Raw genomic sequence first — 23,214 nt, 5'->3', positions numbered from 1 at the left:
ATTTTTGACACTCTTAAGGCAAAAAAAAAAAAAAAAAAAAAAAGAAGCCCACAACAAATTAATCCCAGAACAATGCTAGCAACCTTTGCATTGCCCTTATATGGTGCATTTGTTTGTCTTCACTAGACTGGATTGTGCTAGGTTCCCCTGTTAGTTCCTTGTACAAAAGAACTCCAGGCTTGTTTACATATCCGTATCGGAATGAAAATGTGAAATTGAATTCCAATCAAGAAATACTCCGATGTGTACTAAACATGGAGGAATCAGAAAAGCAGTGAGGTCCACACAAATTTTGGAATTCAATTCCTTGTATTGGTGGAGGATTCCCTAGATGTATGTGGTAATCCAATTTCCAATTGCTTGGGAAATCAGAATGACACTTTTGTTCCCTTTGTGCCCTCACTTATTTTTTTTTATTTCCAAGACTCTCCATTATAAACCCATTAACCCTAGTTTAATTATGCACAACTCCTTACTTTTTTTATTTCCATGCTCATTCACATTATGCACAACTCCTTACTTTTTTTATTTCCATGCTCATTCACATTATGCACAACTCCATGCATATGCCGAAGAGAAGAAACTACAACTTGAGTGAGAAAATTTAAATATTAAAGTAAGTACTTAAATTTATAAAAATAAATAAATAAACAAAAGCATTTTAGTGTGTCTATGAAATAAAAAAGCAATTTAATTTTTTTTTCTTCTTATTATTATATATTATATTAAATTTTATTAAAAAAAATGTATATAAAATATTTGATTTGGAACAAGGACTGCTAAATTAATAAACAGCTTTATGAAATTAATGTTATTTCTATTTCAATTCCAAAACATTTAAGTAAACAAATTCAACGAGAATCAAATTCTAACTTCTCCTTATTCCAACTCCTCAATTCAATTCTTCCTCAATTCAATTTATCTTATTTTCATTACGGTTACGTAAACACGCTGCCCTGTCTTGTACAATTCTTAGTGACCTCCCAGGATTAAATTTGTTTTTTATTTGTTTTCAAACTCTTTATTCACAAGATTCAAACCCAAGAGCTATTGCACAAATACCATCAAAATCGATACCTGGAAACCTGCTACACCACCAAGCAATTACTGCAGAAGGAACTGTTTATTAACAGACGACAGCAAGACGCTTAGTTGCGACTTAAAACGATATCATTCAAAACCGTACATAGAAATTTAACAGCAGCGACACTATCCGATCACTATCAGTCTATCATCCATCAAAGAGTGGGGAGTATATCAAACCCACATTTTGTATTTAAGGTCAGATGTAAAACTCTATATATAGACAAGTCATGATCGGATTTAGCATCACAAGGGTTACAGGAAGAGCTTCAATCCCTTCTTTTCTTCTTCCTCTCATTCCTCTCAGCCGAGTTCTTCAACTGCGTAAGGAAATGATAGACATTTTAGTTAACAGGTAACATCTCTTTATATATTTCAATTGACATGACACAACCAACAGCCATAGGTATGGTGGAAAAGAAGACCAAGACGAGGGTTTTGCTCATAGAGCATTCAGGAGAGCTTACCATGATAATCAGTATACGGACAAACACTGGCAACGAAGTCGGTGAAAAGGGTCAGGGCATGCTTGACATAGTCCAGGTCACCATGGTGTGCCTTCTCAATCATTTCCTGGGTGTCGACTACCATGTAGCCCACGAAAATCAAAAGCCCGAAATACAGCTGCAACATAATTTGAGACAACAATTAGACGACTGCAAAATATAGCATTTCCCATCGGTCACATGACTAATTGACAATTCCTTACCTCGAACTTGAAAAGTGCTGCAGAACCCCCAAAGATAGAAGCAGCAAAGTGCAACCAGATTAGCATAGAAAGGCCAGAAGAAAGCAAACCCCCCAGGTAAAGGTATTCCCGGCGCCTTGCCAACATGGCTGCTGCTGAGAAACAACCAAAGGCCAGAGCAGTTCCTCCAAATGCACTGATCAAGACACTGGCTCAAAAGAAGACAACAAAAAATCAGGACGCTATGTGAATTGAATTATCCTAGAGAGAAAAAATAACGGACGTAATAGCTAATACATAATTTTGACACAACAAAACTTTTGTTTATAGATGCGGTCACTTCTATCTTAAGAAATACAAGTATTATAGCACATAAATGGTAGAAAGAAGAATAATGGCTCAAGAAGTTTCATGTCATTACATGTTACTCGACTTGAACATCAAATAAAATATAGAGTACAAATGCTAACACATATATACCTTGGGTTAATCTCAATGGCCAGTTCAATTAAAGGCCCAATCGTAGCCCCCTCAAAGAGACCAGCAGCCATCAGGAGAGAAACCCTCTTCTTCTGCTCAACGGAATAAACACAATACATGAAAACAAATAAACAATTGCGATAACACAAATACATATGACTGCAGAAAGATAAAGAAAGTTAAACCAATAAATCCTACCTCTTCATAGGTTGGTGTGCAGAGTAACCACACCATGCATCCCATGCAAGAAAGAGTGGTGATAATGCCTCCGATGTTCCACAGGATATGGAGGTAGGCTCCAGCAGCTGATGCAATGAGGGCACAGCATAGAGTGAGGTAAACCTGTGAAATTTAAGATACCAATCAGTAAATCAAAGTCGTTATGGTTTGCACACAACCGCAAAATCCATCAAACCACATTCCCCAGCCAAAACAATCTAATCAAAGAAAGTCAGGCCACTAAAATGGGGGCATTCATACTTATTCCACTATCATTCGAGTAATCGGCGAAATCAAAACATCCAAGAAAAGCAACTTGACAGAGAAAGAAGAACACGGGAAGGCCCCGCTCTTCATGATTTTTTCATTCCCCACCGCAAATACAAATAACCAATATTTACAAAGAAAGGCTATGAAAATACTCCCTAATCGCAACATCCACATGATCTATGAATCTCTCTATTGTTGTCCCTAGTTTTCTTTTCCTAACACCAAGATTCTAGGTAACAAAACGAATTAAACCTAGATGAAACCCTAGATATCAAAATCAATACCTCCAGCACCATTTTCTCAGCACATAATTGTAGCCATCGAGAGAAATTAAACGAAGGGGGACCAAAACCCTAACACTTCTCGCACCACGCCTAAATTGCTCAGTCTAATACACAAACAGTGAATAAAACCAAGAAAACAGAGAAAAATACAATGAAATTTTCTCTCTTTCTAAATGATTTTCTCGGCAACAAAACAGAATCAAATCAAACGAGGATGAAATTCACTTTGGAGGAAGAAGAATCCGTACCAATTTGAGATGATTCTGAACGACGGGAGAGATCTGACGGAAATTCTTGAGAGACTCAGAGGCCCAGCGGTTTCTCGACGACGTTTGGGAATCGAAGAAAGACGTGAAGGCGTCCATCGTTGCTTGGTAGACAAGAAAGGAAGAGCGAGCAAGAGAGAATTTGCAGGAAAAAAGGGGAAAGCTGAAAGCAGATGCGAGACGGGGATCTGGAATTTGTAGGGGCTTCCTCAGCTTACGGGTTTTCCTAGAAACTTCCAGTTTTTCATCAACTCTAATTAATTTCTGAAGCGTTAATTTACATCTTTGCCCTTGTGGTTTTCATCGTATCCCCGAAAAATCGCGACTCTTGTAAGTTGTAAGTTGGCAGTTAGAGAGGTTAGAAGTTAAAAAGTATTAGGGGGTTCGTTTTTATTGGTTATCAATTAGTATAGGCTGATTGGGTTTGTTAAAAAGCTTTTTCGCAACTTGGGACTAGATCTTCTTCTAGCCTGAGTTTAAAACTTTAATTCGTATTTTGCGAGAATCAAATTTAAGACATCTTATATATAAATACATATATGTAATACTTTGTAAAATAATCAAACAAACACGCAAGCAATTAATATTTTTGTAATTGACATCATAAAGTCCTAATAAATTAATAAAAACTAATTTAGAAACATAAAATTAGAATGAATTTTATAAAAACCCTGCTCGAAAGGACATTGTCTTGGGTATGGACCTTTTTCTCTATTTTTTTTTAAAAAATTCTGGCTTCCAATTCGCCCAAACGCTGAGATGATAGCCTAAGCATTTAGGCTAGTTTATAATTCAATTTTGTTGAACAAAATGTTTTCTACATGATTCCACCCCGAAAACCACCTAAACGAGTCTTAAAACTAGTTTTTAAAGCACTGGTTAGATATGCTCTAGATGTCGAGTAGGTAACAAACAATGAGTTGTCACTTAGTACTACAGTCTAGGTATTTCTCTTTACTTGTAAGTAACAGGTCTTAGGTTCGATTCTTGCGCAAATGCGAATTTAAACTAAATTATTGCTAGTTCATTATGAGGCTTAACCCATTTCCTCACCCTCTTAGTATAAATAATATCGTTTATTCATAAATAAATAAATAAATAAATAATTAAAAATAAAAAAAACTAACAAACAAACGACAAGTTGAATCTCGGGGTCACACCAAAAATCAAAATGAATGTCATTTTAGCAATTAAATGCGTTATAGAAGGGCAGATAAGGAAATGGAGCAAAGATGGTTCTGGTGGAGACTAGAGGCTTCCGCGTGGATTGGCGGTTGACTGAGCTCCATGACACGTTCGTCAACCTTGACATCGCTTTCTCCGTAAGCAATTAGCAACCGGCGTCGGTGCCCTCTTGGCAAATCGAACCTTGCCACATCAGCAACATGACATGGCGTGTTCCCATGTCCTTTTTTACACCAATATTGTTCTTGACCAATAAAACAAATTCAACTAGATTTTGCATCATCGAAAAGAATCCAATGAAATGTGGTTAAATACAAAGATACATAATAACTAGAACACAAATTCACAATGATCATCCAAGTCTTAGGTTAAGATTTAAAATTTTAGGTTAAAATTTTACCCCGAAATTATTAAAAAATAAATTCAAACTAATTTTTTTAGTAATTTTTTAAAAAATAAAATTTATGTAGATTATCATAATTTATTTTTATGAACATTTTAACCTAAAAATATTTAGATTCTAATATAAGTTGAAAATTCACTAAATCGACTCATATAAATGTATTTATGGGGTTTTTTTTTTAATGAATTTTGATTTAAATAATTTTTTAATTATTTCAGCAGCTGGATTTATTTTTCGGCCATTATATCTTTCTTTTTTTTACTGTTGGATTTGATTATATTCGATCTCAACTGTTGGATTTCATGTATTTAGAAATTAAATAGGTTTGAATCTCAATCACTAGATCAACCAACGGTCCAACAGTTAAAATTGTCGGATCAAAAAAGAGCAGTTAGGCTCATTTACATTCTCATCATAAGCAAGCCCCACTTCTTATCAGCCCTCGCGCATCTCGAGCATTGGGCGGCACCTTACTGTGGCCTCCACTGTTCTGGGTGTTGCCATGCGCATAAGGTGAGCTAGCCTTTTAACTCTGGCTGAAATTTAGGCTAAATTGCCCAAATTTTAAGTTTTAACCAAAAACTTATTTTAGGTCCAACCATTGGAGAATGATTGTGCTAGTTTAAAACCTAAGGGCCTGTTTGGTATCCTGTTAAAAAAAATTCATCATTTCTTAAGAACATCTCTTGAAAATAATTTTCTTTATGACTCAAAAACTTGTTTAGTATGAAAAATTTTTAAATTTTAAAACTTAAATTGGACAAAGAGATCAAAAGAGAGGGGGTTGCAGGAGATGGAGAAAGAGAAGAGAGGAGGAAAAAAAAGTAAGAGAGGATCGGAGGAGTGAGAAAGAAGAGAGACTATCGAAGGAGATAAAAAGGAAGAAGAGAGACTATCGAAGGAGATAAAAAGGAAGAAGAGAGAGATAATGAAGAGAGGGGATTGGAAGAGAGAGAAAGAAGAAGGAAAAAAAAAAAGGAGAGGGAGAGAGACAGATTTGGAGTGAGAGGGGAGGAGAGAGGGAAAAGAAATGAGTGAGCTTTAAGTTTAAAAATTCTAAAAACTCACTTTGTGGTGTTTTTAGAGAATAGCCAATATTTTTAAGTTAGTATTAAGTTTAGTTTTTGAAAATAATCCTACCAAACAATTTTTTAATGCCTAAAAATTGAAAAGTGTTTTTGAGTTTAAAAAGTTGGATTGAAGTAGAGTACCAAACATGACTTAAATTTTTTGTTTTAACCCAAAAGTTAGAGATGGTTTAAGAGGTGAAAAGTTTGAATTTAAAACACCAATGAGTTGAATATGAATGACGTAACTACTAGGATAATTAAGGTCTAATTTGTGATTGCTGTGCTTAAAAAATAATCAGCTGTAAAATAAAATAATTGAGCGTTTATTTTGAAACAACTTTAAAATTGAGCAACTTTTGGTTAAAAAAAAAAAAAAACAAGTACAAACTGGGCCCAAAAGTATACATAACAGATGAAAAGCAAACAAAGATGAGATAAGATGGTGAGAGAAATGACAGGGAGGACAACAGAGAAAGAAGAAATGAAAGAAAATAAAAACTTAAAATAGTTTTTCATTTTCATTTTCTATTCATGAAAAATAAAACTTAATACTACGATCTAGTAATATTCTTCTTCATTAGTAAATGAAAGATTTTAAATTTAAATCTCGTTGATTACGAGTTCAAACTAATTTAATCTCTCACCGCTTAAAAATAACAAGGCTGTAACTATACAACATTTTTTCATCGATGCAAATTACTAAGACAAAGTAGGAGTTGGAGATTATGATACAACTTAGTCTAAAATCCAAAGCTCTAATCCCAACCGGTTAGTCTTAACGATGTTTGGTCCATCTAAAACTGGAGCCATTTCTTGCGTTCCAAGTTACAGCACCTGCCTCTGAAGCCTCAGCTTTCTCAGCTCTTCATGGCACGGAGCAAAAAACTCATGTCGAAGTGCTTCCTCGGCGCTTATCCTAACCCTCGGGTTCACTGCCAAGCACTTATCAACAAGATCAAAAAGCGGTCTAGGGATTTCGTTGTAGAAATCCAGCCTCTTTGTGCTCCTTCTACACCAATCCTGCAGTTTGATAGACGGCAAAGATTCTGTACAATAGAGGCCCTGTGACAAAATATTACTTTGCAATTTCAACAACTCTGCAGATTGAAATATCATGTACTAGATCGAAGAAGTAATGAATGATTAATACCGCTGGAAATGACGATTCACGGTCGTGTAGCTTGGCAACTTCCCATAAATCTTCACTGCCTCTCAACTTTGCGATGTCCTTTATGTTCCTGATAATACCCATGGCAATGGTTAGCAAAATATTTTATATAAAGAATACAGAGAGCTAAGATTACGCATAAAGCATTTGGATCGAAGCAAGGGTGTTTACTGTTCAGGATCGCCACCAAAGGGTGTTCTGCCAATCATGAAGTAGAGTAGAGTGACACCGGCAGACCAGATATCAAGCTTGGGGCCTTGATATGGGGATCTCAAGAGAACCTGCATAAACCACATAGAATTATGACAAAAAAAATCAAGAAATGAAAGAGCTGGTTTCAATCGTTTACCATAAGTTATCAAAATGGCACTGTTTTTCGTCATGATTCCATCTCAATTTATTTCATTAATCTAACAGCTTCATAGGAAAAAAAAAAAGAAAAAACTATCCAAACAATTTGGTTCAATTTCATGTGCAACTCAAGTACTCCAGAATGGGAGTGGAGAGTCAAACACAAGACCTCGGGTGAAGGGTTAAATGCTTTTAAACACTTGAGTTAGAAAGCTTCATAAGGTTGGTTATTGCTTGGCTAAGTTTCTTAGTACGAGTAACCAGTGTGATTCCAACAATGCATAAAGTTACAAAATTTACAGAGTGTAATGGCAGGATAAATTGAGGCTATATGGATAAACTATGGTAAATATAACAACTGTATGAACCTCACCTCCGGAGCTCGGTATCCTTTAGTTCCAGCACAAGGACCTTCTTTCTTTTGCTTTCCACCCCCTAAGACAAAATATGAACAAACAAAAGTAAAGAAATTTGCTAGTCCAACCAGATTGTCCAAGACTCCAAGTCACTGAAAGAAACAAACCTCTGCTTCTGATCAAATCTGCACCACCAACACCATTGCCAGTTAAGTGCAGAGGCATTGGAGTGATATAGAAAAGCTTGTCATCCTCATTTCCAGGAGGGGCAGGAATCCTCTTTCTCATAGGAGCCGAAACACCTGATGATATATGGTTTTGATTCTGCATTGCTTCCTGTACTAGGTTGATGAGCTCCTTCCTTCCTTGGGATGGCACAGGTTCCCTCAACCTTTCTACTGGAGGAGTCCTGATATTACTCACATCCTTTACTGATGTTATACCTGAGCCATCCGCACCCTGACTTTTGATTAGGCTCCGGCCACCTGAAGAATTGTAGGGCTTTATTTGGCTAAGAGCCTTTTTTTTCAAGTCCCTCGGATCAAAAGTGGATTTGAGACCTTTTTGGTCTCCCCATTGGCAATTACTAAGGACGTAGCAGTTGGCAACTTCTGAAGTGGGGTTCGAGGTACAGATTTTGCATTTGTAAGTTTCTCATCATAGTCATATCCAGATTTTAATTTGCCTGTGAAATACGAAAAATTAGCTTCATCAATTTTCCATTCTTTCTACCAGAGAACTCAATTAAAAAACATTTAGCATGCATAAGCAAAATGCTATTGTTGTTTTGTCCCTAATTCTCCAAATATAATGATCTGCAAAATTAAGAGTCTGGAGATTGAGTTAAACTGAAAGCAAAACGGTATGTGGATGCTTGTAACCATCATTTAGTACTTGTTTAACACTTGATTATCTATATAATCAGTAACACAACAAAATTGAGTTTCAATAATTATAACATGAGAACAATAAATCTGTTTTACATGGAAGAGATGAAAGCTTACGAGTTCCAGGCTTCATATGCAAATCCTGTCAAATAAGGAAAATCAATATTGAGTAAAAAACACTAATAGATCAACAAAATTCAATATGGTTGCAACAGAATAATAAATTATTGAAACAAACTAAAAATAAAGTAAAAAGTGGGGACAGGTATGACCAACCGTTGCAAGATTGAAATCTATGAGGTAACCCTTGTTGGCCTTACGAGAGAAAAGGAAGTTTCCAGGTTTAACATCTCTATGTACGACTCCCTGTGAATGCACAAAAAAAATATTTTAGAAACTATTACAAAAAGCTCTTGAATCCTACTAGAACATGCAAAACACCAATAGTTACCTGTCTATGAAGGCTTGCCAGCGCCTTAAACAAGCAATAGCCATACCAATGTAGGTGAGAAAGACCTATCTCTTGCTTTAAAACCTAAAAGTAAAATCAATGTCAAACAAAAGCTTCAAAAGAAATGGAGAAAAGTTATGAAAATGTCCAATAATCACCTCAGGCCTATCATGCTCAACGTGCTGCAGTACAAAGCAACTGGAATTTTCATTCTTGATACGGCCTTCATATTTTATCACGAAGTTTTTGCCCCTACATTACAAAACTTACTGGGATGTAAAATCTCACTACTGCTTGCCACTAAAGCTCTAAATTTTGTACTTGAAACTTTAAACACTTACCCAAACTTTTCCAGCATCCTTAACTCATTGTTAACATGATTCTTATGAGCATTAGCATGCGGGCCTGTAGAGCGGTTAAAGAAATATGAGATATGGAACTTCGTTTTGGCTTCAACTAAAAAGGGTTTGAGTAACACCCTTCCCATTGGACCTGAAACCCCTTCGAGTATGCCATTTAAGTCTAACTAGAAGGGGGTTCTGGGGGCAGCTATAACCCCTTTCACACCCAACTTAATTTAGTTCCATTCTACCACCTAAATTATATCATAAATAATCCAGAATAAATCAACAAAAACACATTATTAATGAGCCAAATTACAACATATTTGGATTCATAAAAGGCACACAGGGAGCATGTGATGACAGTGAACAGTTGATTGTTTAAGTTTATTAGATAACTGAAAGTTGGGGAGCTGTCACTGGCTATAACATTTGGGACCTTCGGGTAAATGTTTCCTTTCCCTTCACTTGGTGTTTATTTGATATCTAAGTGAAAAGCTAGCACTGTCTAGGAAAAAGAAAGTTGACTTAAATTATTCAAATAAACAATGCCATAATTCACAAATGTGACTGAGATGCACTTTATGTGCAAGATTACGGAGTGTACCAAGACATCTAACCAGAATTGGTTACTGACTTTAGGAGATAGCAGATATTTGTATTGCATATGCAAGCAGATTGAGTCGTCACAAGAGGCAACAGTCTGACCCCTCAGGACAATTGACATACAAAAATTATGTGTTACTTACGCTTAATGGCGACCTTTTTCTCGTCATTTTTGGTCCGTGCCCTGTAAACAGTGCCATAACCACCTACAGTTTGGGAAACAAATAAGAAAATCAATAATGACAAAGAGGTTGATACGGATGCGAAAAATCCAACATAGTCAGATCATTATATACCTGAACCTTCTTCTTCTTCTACAATATAGGATTCAAAAATTGGAAATTCTTTTTTCTCCGGTTGATCCTACAAAGTGTCATATGCTTACTAAGTATAAGATCATTAATGAAACGCAGACTTGCACTTGTTGAAACAGAGAGAACATTTATATTTCAGAAGCGTAGCATACCTTAAGAGACACAGATTTATGGCGTCCATTTCTTTCATTAATATGCACGTCATCACAATTCCTTTTTGATTTCTGTACTAAGATGATTGGCTTTTGATTTGTTTCACACTTCTGGTTCTCTTTGGGAGTGGCAACAGCCTGATCATGCTCTAAGTTGTGTGATTGTAGTCTCGGAGCCATTTTATCCTTGTCAACCGCCTTCATCTTGGAGGAGGGCATCAACAATTGCTTTTGCAATACAGAAAATTCAGTAGCTGAACTTATGGTCTTGGTCTCATGTCTTCTTGTTTGCTTTTTATTCAGAGGCATCATATCTTCACAATCCGCCTTTCTCAATCTTTTGACCTTACGCCTAGGCAGCATATCATAAAGAGCAATATTTGTCTGGGAGAAATTTTCTATTTCTCCATTAGGGCTGCGAGAAGCCACTAACAACTCTTCCTCCTCACCTCCAACAACTCTTTCATCTTCAACGAGTCCAACATTTGTAACTTTACAACTACCATTTACATTCTCATCCATGACTGGTGATATATTGTTCTCTTTCATTTCTTCCAGAGATAAATTCCCACTGCAGTCTGTCTCATGTATGTCAGCTCCTTCATAAAAGACTAAATCATCAGACACCATGATTGGAAGAACTGATTCTAAACCGATGACACAATCCATTACCAGCCTGTTAACCTTCGTTTCCACAATTGTATTGGTCCCCTCCGTTTGATCCTCTACATGGTCAACACTGTTCAATCCTAAACTTGATTGTCCAGTTCTGTAATTGATATATAACGAAGAATTTAACATCGATTTGTTCACCGTCAGTGTCATCCAACTTTGTAGCATATTTATGTATTTGCAGATGTAGTAGTCAGCCATATGAGAATGTGTCTGCAAAAATTGATCTGAATTACAAGCTTTCCAGATAAGCAATCTGTTTTATTTCACTTTATTTATACAACGACAAATCACCTTTCAAACGAAATAGAAAACCTCAAATTCAACATATGTTGTGTTCTCTTAGGATTACAAATTACCCGATTAAAGTGATTTTTTTATTTTGGTAGTTCAACATTTCCAGATTAAAATTTAAAATTAAAAAAAAAAAAAAAAAGCAAAATTCAAAAATCCCCCAAAAAACAATTTAATCGTACCTTTGAACGAGTATGCCCAACTGCTTTCCGCGCTCTACTCTCTTCATTCACTGCAGTTCATCACAACCATTACCAACCAAACACATTAAATCCCAAAAAAATAAAATAAAAAACTACAATTAAATGTAACAGTTACCATTTCCAAAATCCACAATTAATCTCTTTGCTACCGAGGCCCGACTCTGGAATCCCAAACGACCCGTTTCCGCTTCCCCAAGCAGACTCTCACTGCATCGCCGGCACTGCGATGTGAAAAGAACTCGAGGAAAGCTGCTAAGGAAGCCGGAGACGGCGTGACGTAGAGCTGGTTCGATAAGCAGAGAGGAGAGCCCGGGGTGGAGCAAAGGTATCGGACTAGGTGAGGCGATGCGGGGAACAATGTGCATCGAGAGGCGAGCTCGGAGGGGTGAGTTGGGCGGCGAAGTTGTAAGAGGAGGGCGAAGAGGTGCCAGGCCTTCTCGGACTCGGAGACGGTTGGGGTTATGGGAGTTGAGTCGGTGGGACGAGTCGCCATTTCCACGGTTGATTGATGAGATTTGGATCGGAGACGGAGAGAGGGAGATTGGAATAGAAGGGGACAGATGGGCGCCAATTTTCGCACGTGTAGGGTTTGAGATTTAGCACCTGAAGAGTTCCCGCCATTTTTACCCTCTCTTATTCTTGAAAAAACAAAAAAATTGTGTAATTTGGGCCTGGTAGGCCCAAACCAGATTCAATGGCCCAGATGGAAAAAAAGAAGAAGAGAGAAAGACAATGGTTTGTTCATGTATAATTTGCTCAAAATGTACAGGACGACTTGAATTATTATTATTTTGCTCCTAACAAATGATATTTTCTATTATGAACTTTTCTGTTAGCCAATTATCCTCTAAACATTTAACTAATAAACTACCTTCCGTAACGTCAAACCTTCAAAGATTTCCATCAATTATTTCGTCACAATTGTCATGCAGACAACTCGTAAACACTTTCGATTTGCTCTATTCTCTAGACTTTTATTGTTTGACACCTTCATATTTTATCATATAGAATTTTTATGTTTTATTTTTTAAAAGGAGACCAGCTAGTGACTTTGCCACTGGATTCCATCCTTTCGATGGTCAAAAAGACTCACAGAGACATATTAGCCTTCCTTTGTCCACCATTGTATGATCCACCAACGCCAAGGATCAAATCCAGGATGTTTTTGTATGAACATGTGTTAGGTAATTGTTTTAAGTTTTTCAGAAAAATGAAAGCTGAAAACAATTACTGAACGGAAAACTGAAAAATTAGAAAATGGATATCAAATGAACCATTTTCCTCCTGTAACACACCTTGCTTTAACCATGCCCTTTTTTTTCATTTGATATCAAATGAAAATTAGAAAATGGATATCAAATGAATGCATTTATTCTGTTAATGCCTACCTTTCAACATGACATGTGTTCCGCATCATATTTAATCGTCACCAAACTTCGAATTACCACAGGACTCGTAACAATCGGAAATTTGAAAATACGGCGTGCAAATTAACTTGCAAAACGGTGTTTTCAAGCTGCAAACAAATTTACCAGACGGGAGCAGTGAGCGTATAACGCGATGGTGAAGCATGTGCAACAGTGCTACTCAAGTTTTTTTTCTAGGGAGACCTACCGAACAATGTCAGAAATGCTGCATACAGAGCGTATAACACGTTGGGGGAAACAGAAACATATTCAATAAATCAACTAATCGCGATGCAAATTTGCAACAATCATCATCAATATACAGAAACGGAAGTAAAGCAAACTTTCCAGAAAACTGAACACAAAGAAATTATACAATGAATTTGTCAAGAAAATATTTCCTGATATCCTGAAGAAACGTTAAGTCATTCTGTAGATGGTGAAGACAACGAAAGGTTCAAGAGGAAGCCAACCATGAGTCCAATGAGTCCCACTAAAATTGCAAAGGTGAAGGAGAAGCCTGGGTCACTCTTCCGAAATCTTCGCCTCTTCAGTATATCCTGTAGTGAACAAAAGAGAATGTTGGGGGTGAGAGCGCAAGCATGTTGTTTGACATATTTAACTAAACCACTTTCTGAAGGACATTTCCATATATAGTTTATATAATTATACTTCCCTACTTATTTCAGCTCCTATCAACCTCACCCTGCATTGTCTGAATACATGTTGAAAGTAGGAAGAAAAAACTAGTCAAAATCCAGATACATACGTATCCAGATACCGGGTCATTTAATTTCTTGAATTGTTGTTCTGAGCATTAAACAACTTATAAGTACTTCTGACCATATATAGCTCCTCGTCTTCAATTTTCCAGAATCTCTATGGTCACCTAATAAAATTCTAGTCTTCCAGCTTTTATAAGTTGTGATGAATGTCTCTTTATGTTGTATTAAATATACGTTGGAGCGTTAGATTTGAGATTAAAATATTTCCATGGTCCAGACTCAGGATTAACGCACCAACTTTTAATGTTTGGACTCTAGCTATAGGTAAAGATTAAACAATCAAGGATAAGCTACTTAGGTTAATACTTTAGTCTTTCTGTACGTGTGTGTATTAGAGAAGCAGAGGAATAATTATCTACTAACCACTTCCTGTTGAAGTTGCTGTGTTTGTCTAACAGCTGCATCTCTTTCTTCCTTCAGGCGTTGGAAAGCTTGATTCTACAAGTACAAGTTCTAAAGAGTTAGAATATGAAATTAATTCAAATATATTAAGAATCACTGCAATAACCTATGACATTTTATATTGGGCTGTTACAAGTTTTCGGTAAGCAAGCACTGAAAAAATGTCAACTAAACAAATGGGAGCGCATAATCTTCATATGATTCAAATAACAAGTTCAGATGATTCACACTTCACATGATTTCTTAAATTTTCTTTTATTATTATTTTCAGACATAGGATTGTTCTGCAAATAAATAATATGTGGAAATAAACTTCACACAAATGCCTAATATATTGTGATTAAAAAATGCTAAACCAATAACTTCATTCAGCGACCACCTTTAATCACTACTAGAAGTCAATACTTCTTGTTTTTCTAATTATGCTTTGTATTGCAAGTGATGAAATGTAACATACAACACAATATTTGGATTAATTTTGTGAAGTAGTGGATAAAAGACCTTCCCTAAAAACTTACAGAATTAGTATCAAGACTATGCATGGAGCTCCGCATAGCTTCATCTTCTGAGTTTCCTTGAGCAGGAGTGATATACACAACTCTAAGCTTGCACTCCTCTAAAACCCTTCCACTTTCCTTGGTGAACTAGATCAAATGTTGTGTTAAAATGACAAATCAAGCTAGCAAAACAGAGCGAGTAATGTCCAACTTAAAATTCTTACAGTATCTTGTGGAAGGTCATCAACATCGGTATTTGGAGGCACTGTTGTACTCAACAGAAGAAATTTATCTTTGCACTGCATATCTGGAGGATATTCTCGTTGGGCTTGGAGGGTGACTGCAGACCCAGCAGTTAGTTGGAAGCCAGTATTACAAAAGCTTTTAAGGATATTAAGGTGCATTACGTGTATATAATAAACACTAGTCGACGGTGCATGAACAATATGTTACATTCTTATGATTGGCCAAAGCCAGCTAACACAATCTTAGATTGAAAACTTTCCATTTGAAAGTATTGCCTGAGAGGATCACCAATACTGGAGATAACTTGTTGGGCAGTCTCAGAGGTTTCTGAAGTTCGAGGTGAAGAAATAAGATTACAAAACAAATGGAAACTGTAACAACATGATGAGAAGAGTATATTACCTCTGATTACATATGAATCCCAAGGCTGTATAATACCAGTGTTGGGTCGTACAAAGTACTTCTTCGGTGAAGTGGTTTTAACCTAGAAACAAGAGAATGATGAAAACAATTAAAAAAACATGCACTAGCGAATTTTAGTTTGGATAAACATTGAATTCATTTATGAACAAAATTGGTACCTTAAAAGCAACATGGTGTTCTGTGTGATTGACAACTTTTAGATCACAAAAGCTTTGCTTTTCCAGTTCAACTGATCAAGAAAGTCATATTCATTAGTATTTTATCAAACGTCATTAAACAATAAAAGAAAAAACTTTTTATGAAAGAATTTGAAAAGAAATTGCCTGGACATGGCACTAACTATAGTCAAAATTATGTAATAGTCCAATATGTATTTATGAGATTCACCCTATTAGCCTGCAATTGTTTCAATTTGAACCCTTCCAAAAACCAGAGGAGTGGTGGCACTGCTTATCATGAGCATAGGTAGGTAATTAGGTATATGTGTGTCTTGTCTATGTGTAGGTATAGAGCAAAACATAAGTATGAAACTTAGGGCAAGCAAGTTCATGGGATTCAGTGCTGGAACCAGCAGTATATGTTGTTTGTAGTGGATTTCATCACAATGTGTAGTCACTCTTGTTTATAACATACTTAATTCAGCAATTCTTAGATTGCTGCTAAACCAGTAAGATCTGAAAAGAAACCATAAGTCAACCACAGAGTTCAGAGAGTTAAAGGAGTATAACATCTAAGGTGACCACGGAGTCCAGAAATCTGCTAAACTATAGGGTATGTAATCCCAGTCACTATGCATAGTAATTAGTAACCCTTCGATAGCTTTCTGAAAGTAATTAGTAACCCAATAAAACGAAGATTCCTAACAATATCTAGGATGTAACCTAGGGGGTGGTATAAAAGCTATTCAACAATTGTTAATAAAAATCCGCTTTGGTCAATTAAGACAAAGGTTAAAAAGTAGAGCTCAAAAACCCAAAGAAGAGGCCATGAGGTACTCAACAAGAGAAGCAAAATAACAATAAAATAAAAACGACTCGTGTCGAATGAGAGGTCCGTCACACATTATGTTATACGAGCTAAAGAAACCCTCCTCAAACTTTTTCCTTTGATCATATTCACCTTTTTCTTAGCACCCGCCATCATGTTAACAATCATTCAACATAAATCTACCGTCAATTGACAACGCAAACCTTTTAAGATACAAGCAATCATATGTGCCTAGATCACAAACCTTGCTGAGCTACAAAAGTAACCCAACAATCTATTGTTAATCTTAATTAAGAAAAAAAACCAGCAACAATGATCTCTTCCCCTTCAAGTCACCCAAAAAACAGTCATTGTCAATGAAATTCCAACATTTATGAGTTCATGCAATTCAATTATCCTCGAATTCTCGGGAGAAAAAAAAAAAAAAAAAAAACATCTTTCTATGATCATTCGAGTATAAACATGATCAATTTCCCACAATAAGTCAACTAAACCCATCTGATTACCCAAAGCGGCATGCACGTATGTGTGTGTGTGTGCAGGCAGAGAGAGAGAGAGAGAGAGAGAGTACATAGGAATTTGAGCTCATCAGGATGAACGGAAATGAACTGATTACCACCACCGGCACTCATGATGGAACACCACCAAAGATGCAAACAATTTTCTTTCTTTCTTTTTCTTCCAAAATTTCACCTAACAATCTCAAACCCTGCCGTTCAAATTACCAGAACAAACCCTAGCTCAGAAAATCAATTACAAAAACATGAGAGAATTAACGACTCCGCGAGTACATGGTTCACATAGAGAGAGAGAGAGAGAGAAAGAGAGAGAGAGAGATCGAGAGAGAGAAGGTGTTTGTGAAAGAAAATGTGCTTATGTGTTAGTGAGAGAAAGAGAGAAGGAGAGATAGAGAGATTGAATTGGGAACTAACATATGGCAGGAGGAGGTACGGATTGCTCGGTCCAACGGCAAATTCGACCTCAGCTTCGGAGATTCAGCCACCAAGATCGGGTTCGGTCCGAGCGATCTTCAACACCAAAACCAAACTCACCTCCTAATTAGATTTTAGAGAGAGAGGAAGAGAGAGAGAAGGGGAGGCTCCGATGGAAACGGCGGAGCTTCGAATTTCAATAAGAAGGGCAAGGTGAGGAGGGAGGGAGAGAGAGGGATGGAGAAGGCCACGTGTCAACAGGAAGGGAGTGATGACGCCCGCTTCAAAAGTGAGAGACAACGCTGACGCTCAGGAGAGGAAGAGGAACTGAGGAAGGCTTTCGTGGTGGCGATCCTTTAGACTTTCGTGTACGTATTACGTAAATACCGTCCCATAACATACCCATAGTCACCCATCAATAATTAATAATCTAATTAATACAATTCTGTTTCTCAGGCAAACGATGGTTAGCTTAGCTGATAAGATTCCTATATTGTGTGCCGTCGTCTCATTAAATTTAAGTCTCGCTATTGGCAATTCTAGTTGGTGCATAATTTGTTAATTTTACGTAAATTCTTATCATTGACATTTGGCATGTTAGGTACCACATGTAAATCATTTCGGCTCGAGGTTGTGATTATATCTTGATTCTGTTGCTGAGAGTCTTGAAAACTCTTAATTATTTACAAGGGAAGTGTTATTGGCACTTCAAAAATCTCATTCTACACTTCTCTCACAAGTGTATTTTTCTTTCCTAATATAGAAAGTTTAGAGTGTAGAATAAGATTTTTGGAATGCTAATAACAATTCCAATTTACAAAAGGGATATCTTTATGTCAACAAAATAAAAAATAAAAAGACAATTGATTTTTATTATAAAATAAAATCATGAGCATATCTCTATTAATTAATGAAATCATTTTTGTCAACCAAAAGAGGGTGAAAAGACAACTTCGTCTATTATCACACAAAAAAAATGATGGGCAATAATGTAATTTCACAGGTCCAAATTTTACAGTTTTTTTATTGAAGCCTCATTTACAGGTGATGTTAAAATATCTCTAATATTTAAAATTTAAAAAAAAAAAAACCAAGAACAAAAATCTCCCACTCCTCCCACGTTCTCTCTCTTTCTCTCTCCCTCTCTCCCTCTCTTCTTCTCATTTTCTAAAAAAATATATTCATACACACAAAATATGTAGCCAAATGCTAGTATAATTATGAACAAACTAAATTTTACATTTTTATTCAAACACTACACACACGTTATCATAACATCTTTAATTTGAAAAAGAAAAAAAACATCCACATTTCTTCTCTCTCTCTTGTCTTTCACGTTTTCCTTCAACTTTTCTCCTTTTTGTATTATAATTTTTATTCTTTTTATATTTTATATTGGGTAAAGTACAAAAAACTACCTCAATTATGGGTCAAATGACACTTTCATACCTCATCTTTTAAAATTGACAATGTCATACCTCATCTTACGAATTTGTGTCAATGTTATACCTTCCGTTAGCTTGGCCGTTTATTTCTCAGTTAAATGTTGACGTGGTTTGATTCGGGACCCATTTTTATTAAAAAATTATTAAAAACAAAAAAAAATCATTTAATATTATTAAAATATTAAAATAATAAATAAAAGTTATTTAAAAAAAAAAAAAAAACCAACATCAATTCGTCCCTTCCCCCCCTCTCTCCCTTCTCCCCATCTTCATCTTCTTCCCCTTTCTACAACTGCTACCCAGAAAAACAGAAGAGAAAAAAAAAACAAAAAAAAAACCAATTTGTTTTCCCTGCTCCCCACCCCCTCTTCTCCCCACACCCACGCACCCAACCTCCCCACCTTCGCACCCCACCCTCTGCACCCAACCTCGCACCCACTACCTACAATCCAAAAAAAAAAAAAAAAACCCAGAAAAAAACCCATTCTCCTAGGCGAGGAGAAAATGGGCAGTGGGGTTGGGGGGTGGGGGAATGGGTGTGGAGGGGAGAGGGTGGGTGCGAGGGGGGGCGGACGAACTGGGTATTTTTTTTTTGCAAGTTGGGTGGGTGGGTGAAGGGTTTCCCGTTGTTTTTTGTTTTTTTTTTCTTCTCTCTTCTTCTGCTTCCCTCTTCTTCTTCTTTTTCTTCTGCAGGTTGGGTGGGTGGAGGGGACGGGTTTGCCGTTTTTTTTTTTTTTTTTTTTTTTCCTTCTCTCTTCTTCTGCTTCCCTCTTCTTCTGCAGGGGGGACGAACTGGGTCTCCCGTTCTTCTTCTTCTTCTTCTTCTTCTTCTTCTTCTTCTTCTTCTTTTCTGGGTTGCAGGAAGATGATGGGGAAGAGAGAGAGGGGAGATGCACGAAAGGAGAGGTTTGTTTTTTATTTTTTTTATGTACTTTATTATTATTATTTTAATATTTAAATAATATTAAATGATTTTTTTTGTTTTTAATAAATTTTTTATTAATTTTTTAATAAAAATGGGTCCCGGATCAAGCCACGTCAGCATTTAACTGAAAAATAAACGGCCAAGCTAACGGAAGGTATAACATTGACACAAATTCGTAAGATGAGGTATGACATTGTCAATTTTAAAAGATGAAGTATGAAAGTGTCATTTGACCCATAGTTGAGGTAGTTTTTTGTACTTTACCTTTTTATATTTATATACACATAATGTGTGAGTTTAATCTTCGTTTTGTTACTTATTAATTAATCAGGAGAGAGAAAAGCATTTAAAAGTAAAAAAAAATTATATTTTTCTAGAAATAGTGTGTATTTTGTTCACTTCCAAAAATAGTGTACGTTACTTTGGTTCAGTTTTCAGAAATAGTGTGTAATTTTGCCATAGTTCCAGAAATAATATGAGTTATTTTGATTCATTTTCAAAAATAATGTTGATTATTTTGTTGTAGTTTCAGAAATAGTGTTTATTTTGCTTCCAGAAATAGTGTGGATTATTTTAGTTACATTTCAGAAATAGTGTGAATTATTTTGGTTACGTTTAAAAAATGGTGAGGATTATTATAATTTTTTGTTTATCTTTGAAAAAAATTTAAAGTATTATAATTGAGTAGAAGCATAAAGGCATCATTTCCCTTCATGATAAATTCCAAATGTTAACGTGACTAAGGAAATTTAAGGATTCTCTTTAGTGTGGGTGAATTCATATAATCGCAACTAAGCATAGAGGCCTTCCTGTTTGTAGCTTGATTCATTCCTTGTTTTAATATAGTCATGATGATGTTTTCCTCACGTCATCCATCGATTCCATCCCTCTGTATATGCAAGAGATGAAGAAGCTAATTAGCTAACAAAAATAAAGAATGTTAAGGAGAAAAAAACAAAGAGAAAAAGAAAATAATATATGTGTGTGTATATCCTATATGTGTGTATATATATGTATACGTATATGTATATAAACACACATGCCCTATATGCAAAGGGATCCCTATTTTTTGAAAAAAATGGGGATTAAGTGTGGGCCCACTCCACATCAAACTTAACGATCCGAACAGTCTATTTTGTAAGTCTCGTTTCATAGATCATCTTTACAAAAATTCAATTCAATCCAAAACCATTTGCTTATCTAATTATTAAGATAAAATTTTATTGTTTCTTACGTAACAAATTATTCGTTAATTTCTTTGAACTAAATTAGATGTCTTAAACATTTCTAATTTTGCTAATACTTTGCAAGGATAATCTATAAGGTGCAACTTGAAAAATAAACGGTTCGGATAGTTAAAGTTTAATGTGGTGTGAACTTTACAACCAATTCCCATTTTTATAAAAAAATGGAAATCACTTCCCCCGTGTGTGTGTGTGTACACGCACCTTTGTCGTCATCATCTACAAGTTGCAAAGTTGGAGATTGTTGGGCGGCCGCTTATTTGTAGGCTTTAAAGTCTTTCTTTCTTCTTCACAAGAAAGGATGTTTTCATTCAAAATTACCTCAGCCATCTCCAATCACCTATAAACGTAAACAGAAAATTCAATTACGGAACATCGAATTCTTCTCTTCTTCATCAAATTGAAAGGTTAACAATCAGATGAATGAGGAGGAAAGGGCAGAAATTTACTTTTGGTTTTTTTGCCGATGTCGGTGAAAGTTCAAGTCCCTTGCTCAAAGCTGCTATGCGATATTAGAAAGAATGGAAGGTTTTGAATGTTAGGAAGAAATGGGGGAGACAGAGCATATGAGAGATCTCCATAAATGGGATTTGAATATCTTCCGGATCCAAATTGTGGGGATCCTAGGAATCCTCACATCCTAACCGATTATCGTATATCATACAGTCAGAAATTATTTTGAATTTTTTTATTTAAAATCAAACATAAATAGTATGTAATGAAAACTGACCGTACGATGTATGATGAACGGCTAAAATGTGAGCATGATGAAATTGAGGTTCCACTATAAAACCAATTGGCAATATGAGGAGTAACCCAAGACCATATAAGAACATAGCAAACATTGTCCCTCACCAATGTGGGATAACTCTCAACACGTCCTCGCACGTGTAGCGGATTTTCAAGCCTACACGTGGACAACAACTGGGTGACGTGACGCGACGCGCATGTGGCCGTTGGGCTTCACACGTGAACAACCTTGCTCTGATACCATGATGAAATTGGGATTCCACCATAAAACCAATTGCCCATATGGGGAGTAACCCAAGATCATATAAGCACATAACAAATTTTTTCTCTCACCAATGTGGGACAACTCTCAACACTTTAGGATCCCCACAAAAGAATCCGAAGAGGATCCTCATATCCATAAATGAAGAGAGATGCTTGTCGTTAGGGACAAAATCGTAAACTCAATGTTTGGCCCATTTTAATTGGATTGATTTAGTGTTTAGGTTTGTTCTAACCATTAAATAAAGTTATTACATGACTTTTGGTTAAAACTCAAAGTTTTCAAATTCTTTTTATTTTATTTTAAATCCATTTAATTGCATTCTTTTAGATGTAAATACGAATATTAATTGGAAACTTTATTTATTTATTTTATTTTAACAAATGATATTATCTACACTAAGGAGGAGGGGTGTGCTTAGCCTCACAATGAACTAGCAATAATGTGGTTCAAATTCGCCTTTGGCGAAAATCAAACCTAAGACCTCTCATTTATAAGTAAATAGGAATACTACTAGACCGTAGTACGAAATAACAATATTAATTGGAAACTTGAAGTGTGTCAACAAATATTGATGGATGGTGAATAAAGATTCAAGGCATAAACAAAAGAAGGGCGGAAGCCTAATGCAAAAGAACTCGCCAACCACCGGATTTAAACCTCAAGAGACCTCCAATTTAAAAGTAAAAAAGAATATTATTAAACCGTAATACTGAGTAGTCTCGTTTGAAAAACTTTACTTGTGACACTTATACTATTAATAATTAAATATCAAATAGCTAGAATCAATTTTTAGCACTAAAAGTTATTTTAAATTGATCATGGCACAGGATGTGAATATTTCCAAATTAAGAAGAAAAAAAAGATACAACATTCTTTTTAGCTTCTCACACGTCCCTTTTAAATCCTGTCCGTTGATTCTGTTTGACTTATCCGATCTGATGATTAAATATTAATAGAGGTGTGTGAGAAACTAAAAGAGATGTGTGAAAATCACATCCATTTCCGAATACAAGAGGTTTCCATAGGCTAGGGAAGACCTCTAGCAGGGAAGGAAATATAACCTACATGCACCGTTGGAAATATGCTGTCATGGTTGCTGTAAAATAAAATTAAAAAAACACTGAGTTCCTCCCAATTAATCATCAACTGAAACAGCAATAGAAA

At 35.9% G+C, this 23,214-nt stretch overlaps 3 protein-coding genes across 4 annotated transcripts; all 3 read right to left on the bottom strand.

Moving 5' to 3' along the window:
• Nucleotides 1-1,104: 1,104 nt before the first annotated feature.
• On the bottom strand, nt 1,105-3,445 carry LOC103966899 (bax inhibitor 1). Its single transcript, XM_009380125.3, has 6 exons — nt 3,273-3,445; nt 2,450-2,593; nt 2,252-2,343; nt 1,793-1,979; nt 1,551-1,707; nt 1,105-1,403 (listed from the first exon to the last, which is right to left on the bottom strand). Exons 1-6 carry the CDS (start codon nt 3,387-3,389, stop codon nt 1,387-1,389), a joined length of 714 nt encoding a protein of 237 aa, XP_009378400.2. The 5' UTR covers nt 3,390-3,445; the 3' UTR covers nt 1,105-1,386.
• Nucleotides 3,446-6,507: 3,062 nt separating this feature from the next.
• Nucleotides 6,508-12,352, bottom strand: LOC103966915. Its single transcript, XM_048579874.1, is given in 16 exon segments — nt 6,508-7,010; nt 7,099-7,186; nt 7,288-7,397; nt 7,841-7,902; nt 7,991-8,366; nt 8,369-8,508; nt 8,807-8,852; nt 8,987-9,076; nt 9,162-9,245; nt 9,320-9,413; nt 9,503-9,566; nt 10,252-10,314; nt 10,405-10,471; nt 10,575-11,459; nt 11,723-11,772; nt 11,859-12,352. Coding segments are annotated over 16 exon segments (2,706 nt in total). The 5' UTR covers nt 12,109-12,352; the 3' UTR covers nt 6,508-6,773.
• A 1,046-nt stretch (nt 12,353-13,398) lies between these two features.
• Nucleotides 13,399-17,806, bottom strand: LOC103966900 (vesicle-associated protein 2-1). Of its 2 annotated transcripts, none has more exons than XM_048579873.1 (8): nt 17,422-17,806; nt 17,061-17,225; nt 15,661-15,731; nt 15,482-15,563; nt 15,058-15,173; nt 14,855-14,980; nt 14,298-14,372; nt 13,399-13,709 (listed from the first exon to the last, which is right to left on the bottom strand). In XM_048579873.1, the coding sequence occupies exons 2-8, from the start codon at nt 17,119-17,121 to the stop codon at nt 13,575-13,577; spliced, it is 666 nt and encodes a 221-aa protein (XP_048435830.1). In that variant the 5' UTR covers nt 17,122-17,225; nt 17,422-17,806; the 3' UTR covers nt 13,399-13,574. The 2 variants fall into 2 exon arrangements, with proteins under 2 accessions (XP_048435830.1, XP_009378401.2); XM_009380126.3 differs by having other exon boundaries at nt 17,061-17,198; nt 17,422-17,805.
• Nucleotides 17,807-23,214: the final 5,408 nt, after the last annotated feature.

This window comes from the organism of the source record quoted next, unplaced genomic scaffold (assembly GCF_019419815.1).
Source record: "Pyrus x bretschneideri cultivar Hongxiangsu unplaced genomic scaffold, Pyrus_bretschneideri_v1 Contig14, whole genome shotgun sequence".
Lineage (NCBI taxonomy): Eukaryota > Viridiplantae > Streptophyta > Magnoliopsida > Rosales > Rosaceae > Pyrus > Pyrus x bretschneideri.
The sequence above is the reverse complement of the archived record's forward strand: the minus strand, read 5'-3'. Positions and strand labels throughout refer to the sequence as shown.

Coding starts and splice junctions, on each gene's coding strand:
- LOC103966899 (XM_009380125.3), bottom strand. CDS start 3,389: ATGGACGCCTTCACGTCTTTCTTCGATTCCCAAACGTCGTCGAGAAAC. Junction 2,594..3,272: donor TTCAGAATCATCTCAAATTG/GTACGGATTCTT, acceptor TAAATTTCACAG/GTTTACCTCACTCTATGCTG. Junction 1,708..1,792: donor CAGCACTTTTCAAGTTCGAG/GTAAGGAATTGT, acceptor ATTATGTTGCAG/CTGTATTTCGGGCTTTTGAT.
- LOC103966900 (XM_048579873.1), bottom strand. CDS start 17,121: ATGAGTGCCGGTGGTGGTAATCAGTTCATTTCCGTTCATCCTGATGAG. Junction 15,732..17,060: donor TGATGAGCTCAAATTCCTAT/GTACTCTCTCTC, acceptor TTTCTTGATCAG/TTGAACTGGAAAAGCAAAGC. Junction 15,564..15,660: donor AACACCATGTTGCTTTTAAG/GTACCAATTTTG, acceptor TCTTGTTTCTAG/GTTAAAACCACTTCACCGAA.